Genomic DNA, 7686 nt, shown 5'->3' on the forward strand with positions numbered 1-7686 from the left:
CTGTGCCAAACTCATAGCGTCCTCCAATCTTAATACAGAAGGGTGGCATAGAGATGACATATTGATGATATTACGCATGGATTCCGTCAGATTAGGTATCAGTCCATGTCAACGAGACGTGGATGGAAGTTGTATGTCGTACGTTGCATCATCTAGAGGACAGAGGGAGTTTTCCAGGAAGATGGATGGATTCACTAACAGCGCAGGCTAGGAAGCGCAGCACGAGGATTCCAGGATTATGATATTGCCTGGAAAGGCTGACGACTTGAAAAGGACAGCACTAGTCCCGGCTGCCTCTGGGGGCACATCAGCCGTCAGATTGTGCCCTAGCGTCGTCGAGAGAGCTCAGGTTGCAGTACCCTGCAACCATAGTGGTACCAACATAAGGGCCGGCCGCTGGTGGCCGAGCGGTTCTGGCGCTACAGTCTGGAACCGCGCGACCGCTACGGTCGCAGGTTCGAATCCTGCCTCGGGCATGGATGTGTGTGATGTCCTTAGGTTAGTTAGGTTTAAGTAGTTCTAAGTTCTAGGGGACTTATGACCTCAGCAGTTGAGTCCCATAGTGCTCAGAGCCATTTGAACCATTTGAACCAACATAAGGAAGCATGTGATGGAGTGCTATGCTGTTGCAATGACCGGTGTACCAAGTGATCCACTAGCCAGTAACAACATTATGCCGCAGCTGTCCGTAGTGTGCGCGTCGGGAAGCGTGTAGAATATTTAGCATCGATTTTAATGCTAGTGTAGTATGGTCAAGATACGCAGCCAATGTATGTGTGACACAAAGCAAAAAAGAAATGTATCACGTTAAGTAACTGTAGCCATAGTTTTCCGAATATATAAATTTATCTAAGGAGAGTCGGCAGCAAAAATAACGCCTCAATGTGACGTATTCCCCAGCGTTGGCAGTTACTGGTGTAGGCAATGTCTGGAGGGTGTGTTGTGGTACAGAGACAGAGCACACGGACAATCGGACAATTGTGGAAACAATGCTTTGTTCCTCTGCACCGAATGCTGCCTTTTGCTGGCACGCAGCTACAAGCAACCACATGATTCAGTGAATTAGCCGTCTGGCTTCACATCAGGGCACTCAGTCAAGTGGAACAGAGTTGTATCCACCAGTGAGTATCTATTTAGCATGGGGGCGTAAGGTTCAACGTCTGCCTACTTGAAACGCTTCTGCAACACATTCTAAATCTAGTTCATATTTTATAAAGGGTGCAAGTTTAGTTGCCTATTGTGGGTCGTATTGGCAACTCTCTCACTGCACGTTTTGCTTAGGTTCTTACAAGAAGGAAAGAAACACCGGCCTGGCTGTAGAAAGATTGTTATTAAAACCACGACCGATTTCAGGCCAATTTCGGTGCGTGCTCACGACTAAATTGGTGTGAATTCCATCGTAGTTTTAATAAAAAATATGTTTAGGCCAGATTGATGTTCTTTCCTTCTTATTAAAATGTGGACATATGGTTGCGGATGCACGCAACTGAAAACAAATTTCCTTAGGTACTTATTGAACTGCGATTGTGGCATCTCTGTTATAAGAGTAACACATTTTCTTCACTTTATTGCATTCGTTAAAAGCGTTTATAGCTTCGAAGGAGACAGATTAACAGCAGTGAACATATCATTCTAAAACGCGAATAGCTCGGCTATTTAACATTACTTCCCCATTTCACTTTCTCATTTCTCGTTCGTATGTTAAACCACAACAGATAATTTAGTGGTTACTCTGTAGCCTTAGGTGAGTGGTGGGTGGAATTGGAGAGGGGGGTATGGAGGAGCGAAGTTGAAGGAGTGAGAACGATTATTGACCATAGTGCTGAAGGAATGGGCTGAATAAATAGGCGAAATGATGACAGTGCGTATTAATTATTAAGAAAAGGCAGTAACTGTCAAAAGTAAAAATCTCTGTCAGTAAGTTTTTCACGACACAGTAATACCTCACTTTAATGTAGCTAATGTCTAATAAAAGCGATTTTAACAAGGAGAACAACCATCTCCTAGGTCCTAAGAAGCTGGATTACATTTCAGAGTGTGACATGACTACTGGAGTTGGACAGTCGTTGCTCAGACTTGGTCCTAACAATTTTTCCATCCCATGTCAGGTCTAGTATTATAATTCATTGTGGAGCTAAAGATAACTGATCTAACACTAACGAATCAAATATCGTTGTCACGTCTCTTTATGCAATTTACTAACGATTATTTTTCAAGAATACGAGGTTCCGCCAGAGAACTTCACGGACGTCTGCACCAGTAACAGTGCAGAATAAATACAGTCTTCGTTAATCTTCGTACGTCATTCCTATGGTAGTTTCTCTCTCACGTAACCAAACTCACCGTTGCTTTATATTTCATGAATAACCAAGCCGCCTAGCGCTGTGATATGGTACGGACACGTAACTGTTTATGCAACGACTTAATGAGGAAGATCCAGAATCGTAACGTGCACTGGGCACATTTTCGCTAGGAAATGGTCGCTATGATGTCTGAAATTTACAGGGCTTCCTCACCGCGATGGTACGCGTTAGCCGTGGGTTTCGCTGGATGGCTAATACTGCAAGGGCACAACGGAATAGCGTCATATAAGAACACGTACGACGAGTACACATACCACGTGAAGGATATGGCCATCTCGCTCCCTTGTCTTAAAACAATAGAACACAAGAGACTACCACACACAACATGCGCCATAACAACCTCATGGCCGTTTGTGAGGTGTGACTTCTATTAGCACCCTTCGTCAAGTGTAAAAGTGTTGTCAGAGTGCCCTGTAGTGCACGACTTATCGCCGTGATTCATGCGCTTAACGATGTCGTACGTTGCGAACGTCAGTGTGCGTTCCACGTTCAGGGCGCTAGTCGTAGAAGAAATATCACGTTGTCATGAAATATTACTGTGATATAACATTAGGTGTTGTGTTTAAAATGGTAGCATGCTATAAAATAAACTTCACCGTCGCTTCAGTTATTGTTTGCCCAAATACTTCCAAATCTGTAACCGTATCTCTTTTGTCCGACGAAGTAACAACAGGAACTAATTGTGAACGGTTTTCAGCTACAGCAGTGACTGGTTGGCTCTTTAACTGAAGGTCTGACTCATCCATGATAAATATACTTCCCAGTTTATTGAGCAAACGATTTTCAGCTGTTAGGGTTGCAATTAAATTTAAATAATCCTTGACTTCTGCACGATTCATTCTTGACTCTGGCGAACGATAGGCCTTCAGATTTTCGCCCACTTAGATCTGAATGTCGAAATAAGAACAATAGTGACCAATAGTCACATGTTTTTGTCTTGTCGTTAGTAAATTTATGTTTTAGGCGAAGCTGCACAGCAAAATCATAATCTACACTTCGTACACAGTCCCTCGCTAAGGGAAACCCATGGGCTTGTAGTGTTTTTTACGTGGTGGACAAGTCGTAAACCATTAACTGAACCCAAACAAGAAATAAGACAAATGGGAATTTTGGAATCACAGCTGGTCCTTAATTTTCTCTCAACAGTTTTTTGAAAATATTTAACCACTTGGAAGCTTTTCTATCAGAATAACCGTCGTTGTTTACTTTATTAATACCATTTTAAGGTCTTCGTTTTTCCATGATCTCCTAAAAGAATGTACTTACTTGGCATCTGTACAAAAAATAACGATTACATAAAAATTAATTATATAACACCTTTATGGGAAGCCATCTGTCCCGATGATGGTATGGACGTCTCTCTCGATCGTCCAGGAGCGATGGCCATAGCGTGATATCAAACATAGTGGGCACAAACTCAAACAAAGCCTACGAACTGGTATGCAGTTAGACCATAACAACTCTAAAATTAAAGTTTGTGTTGCTTCTCACAGTCTATGTTATGATTAAACCAAAGATTATGACTACACCGGAGATCGCTTGCTTGTAAACTGCACGTTTAGGCGCCTAAAATATGCTCTTTCAGCATGTCATTTAGGTTATATAAAACACAGAATAGGCCCTAAAAAGATATTGTACAGAAAAACCAAACAAAATGTAAAATACAATGTTGATATATTAGTGTATTAATATTCATTAAAAATAAGGAGAATGAAAGTATGCACAGTTGCGCAACATAGAAAACATTACACTGCTTCAGTGTTCAAACTAATCCCAGACCTTTTTATTTCTTCCGAGACAAATATCCAGTATAAAACACATACCCATATGCTGAAATAAGTTATTATGTAATTTAATCAATATGGATGAAGCAATAGTTTCGAACATTCGGGCCATAGTTGGCTTCACAGTAAGTAACTGAAACATTTTCTCGTTTTTCCGGAGAAAACCTATGGCACTTGTCACTCAGTATTAATTTGTATGCCGAAAAGTAACGATGTACGTGGACGGATGTGACAGAAACGCACCGGTACTTCACTTTCGTCACATGTTATATGGGAATTCTTCATTACTTTTCTTTTAAACTTTCTCCAGTGACAATAAATGTTGTCGTATGTAGGTATCTCTGGCCATTCTAATTCGAGATGATTCTTGCCATTGATGTGTAGTTGGCTCACCGTAAGTCAAGTACCGCAGGACTGATTGCTGCTTGCTGAAGTTGCAGAGGTGGCATCCCACTTAAGATATTCAGTTACCTTCTTGACTGTTGGGAGATGCTTACTGTAGAATTCCACTGCTGCTAACCAAGTGCCCCAGTCGGTAGCAACAGGTTCAGGTGGCAAGGGGACATACGAAAGTTGTTCTTTGAATACCTGATCCTTTGTGGTGACGTAACAAAAATTTTCATTCCTAGGAGATTAATTTTTTTTACCTTAGTGAATTCTAGCCTTACTTACTCTAACACACAGTTGATACCATGTGCTACACAAGTTAAATGTAGCGTCAAAAGGTACAGAACACTTGAAACAATTGAAGAGCTGCAACCGTACGCACCGCGACGTCAGTGAAGGACAGTCGCACGTGATTTTCATCGAAGCCATTTGGATACAGCACCTTGAGTCCATTGTTGACTAAGTGGGCTGTTTTTTGTTGATCAGCCTTCAGAAGATGTCCTGAACAAATCAAATAAACCCTGGATAGCGCATCTGTGTCCAAATTGCCAAAGATCAGATTTGCAATGTACTTGCCCAGATTTTCAATAGTTTCGTCAACAGCGATCCGTAAGTAAGACTCCCCGCATCATCTCGGCTTCTGTGCAGTTCAAGTCGAGTTCGCATAATTTTTACGCAATATTGACTCTGCAGAAACAGACTGATGGCAGCACTTCTCAAGAAAGTATTCGAAAAGTGAAATTAGCTGCTACAACAGCAAGACACAGGTCACTGCAGAACTGGTTCTTTTTTGTTGATTCATCAGATGTCTTTATTAGAAGCATTTGCTTCAGTTTTGATTTTCGTACAACATTTGCCTTTTGCAAGGATCCATCTGCGTAGATATGTAAGTGGGACTTTTAATCACTCGAAAATTAATTTTAAAAAAATACAAGCTGCTGTGCAGAAGTGTGTATAAAAAGTATTTGGTGTTCTTAGGGACACCGATACTCAATTTTAGCAAAACAAAAAATTTGAAGAAACATACAATATACTTCATTAATTTTAGTTTTCCCACTGTCATGTCGTTGAATAGGTTTTTGTTACAGCTCAAAACTTAAAAAAAATTAAAACTTGGTATGATATTTTCACATTGATTACTTTCCCTTCCTATCAAACTGAATTGAGCAACTTAAAAATTACGATAAAAATGAACAACTGAGTCCTGGTGTCTCTCAGTACAATATAAAACAATATTTACAAAATAATCCTCTCCAGAAATGCTCTCGTGTCAACAGATGTAAGAAGAAATCCGCAATTCCGAAATGACAAGAAAAACAAGGAAACATATAGAATAACAGCAAATCTCTTTGTTCCGTGCTTGGCAGAAGAAAATTTTTCCATCATATAATGCGGAAACTCTGGCACTCACACTCGTGTACGATTACAGTTTGAAGTAGCTGTTGTAGGCATTTTCTTCTGTTGAACTATTCTTGTACTGAAACTAGAATCGATTTTGCACCATGAAACTGTTACACTTCATATATCCATCGGTACTCCTAAGTACAAGTTTAGATTAGCGACTGGCTAAAAAAATTATACAGTGTCCTCGCTTTCCTGCAACGAGAGTCCGTATACAACCAACGACAGAGGTGAGGTCCTTTACAACAATGGCTAGGCAGCTGTAACTCTGCTCTTGAGCCTGCGTTTTCATCATCTGTGGTCAGTTGTAGCTACGAATATCTCTCTTAGAAAGTTGGCCATGATTCTGTAAGCTACAGACTTTTTTGATTAAAATATTGCACTCAGACCTCCTACCTTCGATTTTTGTGAGGAATTCTAGTCCTTTGAAAATAAAATAATTTAATGTTACCTTAAAGAAATAGGTACCTTTTAAGATTTTAAAGCTAAAATGGGCAAAAGGACGTGTTAACGTCGAAATACGCTACGACCATGTTTTTCTCACCATCACGTGTGTTAACATACAGAATTAATTACTCAATTTAAAAAAATGAAAATTTGGAGTGACGAGAAAGTAAAGTCAAATTATTGTAGCCGCTGTTGTGCTATATAGCCCAGAACACTTCATCTCGTTTTTTGTGGAACTGCGTAACACAACGACAAACAACGAAATTCAGCTTTGAATATAAGTTAGCGTCTCACTATATTTTTATAAACCAAGCATATTTTAACTGAATGTACTAGAGATTGGTCTGTCTCCGAAAGTATGACGGAACTATTGATAGCGGAAAAATCCTAGAAAAGTTATAACACGGCAGCGTCACTAACGATCAAATTTTTTTTGTTGGAGTAGTATGTACATTTGAAATGTCGGTGATCACATGTGACATTTCAACTATGAACCGTCTGTTCTTTCCGCAGGTTTAAGACTAGCGACGGGTTGGTGCGCCAAGAGGAGTCAGTCCTGAAAAACCCAGGTACCAAAGACGAGGCGATCCAGATGCGCGGAATCATCACGTGGAAGGACGAAAACGGCAGAGAGTACAAAATCTCCTACGTAGCGGACGAGAACGGCTTCCATCCAGAGTATAACCTATGATTTACCGTGGACCTCAGGAGGAGTGACAAAACAAACAGAGGCGGTGCCCTCAGTTCTCTTTCTGTATACTGTAATGCAGTCAGTTCCTTTTTTCTTGTGACGAGTTACCTTATAGTAACCATATTACTTTATGTACTTAAAGATACATGGATACTGCCAAATTTGTAGCTATTTACTACTCATCGTATTTGTTAGAGCGTAGTAAAATTGACGTGATGAGACCGCCGGTGTGTGAAAATACACGTTAATGGATACATTAAAGTTGAACAGCAACCAGACACTGCCAATAACGTTATTTATTTACGTGAGTACGTAGCTGAGTGAAAATACAAGTTAATTGGTAAAATAAACTAAAACCAGCTCTCCGGCACTGTTAATAAATTATTTATTAATAATATTACTTATTAATAATATTATTTATTTACAACAAATAGCGCCGTTACCGATTTCGTACCAACAAGTTTATCATCAGTTAGCTGTTCACAGTGTAAGTCGTAATACTTCGATGTAAGCATCCGTGTGGGCAAAATGAATAGGTGCGTGTGCTTGAGTGTGATGCCCTACACTATCTGTGCTTTCAAAGTCAGGAAACTCTTAAATCTTGCTTACCTTT

At 40.2% G+C, this 7686-nt stretch overlaps 1 protein-coding gene across 1 annotated transcript in view; it reads left to right on the forward strand.

Annotated features, from left to right (window-relative positions):
* LOC126199118 (endocuticle structural protein SgAbd-6-like) overlaps window positions 1-7351 on the forward strand; it is a 30924-nt gene extending 23573 nt beyond the window's left edge. Inside the window, exon 3 of the mRNA XM_049935874.1 lies at window positions 6896-7351. Coding sequence (XP_049791831.1) covers window positions 6896-7073 — 178 coding nt within the window. The 3' untranslated portion in view covers window positions 7074-7351. The remainder of the gene's footprint in view (window positions 1-6895) is intronic.
* The last annotated feature ends 335 nt before the right edge of the window (window positions 7352-7686 follow it).

Source organism: Schistocerca nitens, chromosome 8 (assembly GCF_023898315.1).
Source record: "Schistocerca nitens isolate TAMUIC-IGC-003100 chromosome 8, iqSchNite1.1, whole genome shotgun sequence".
In the NCBI taxonomy this organism is placed as follows: Eukaryota; Metazoa; Arthropoda; class Insecta; order Orthoptera; family Acrididae; genus Schistocerca; species Schistocerca nitens.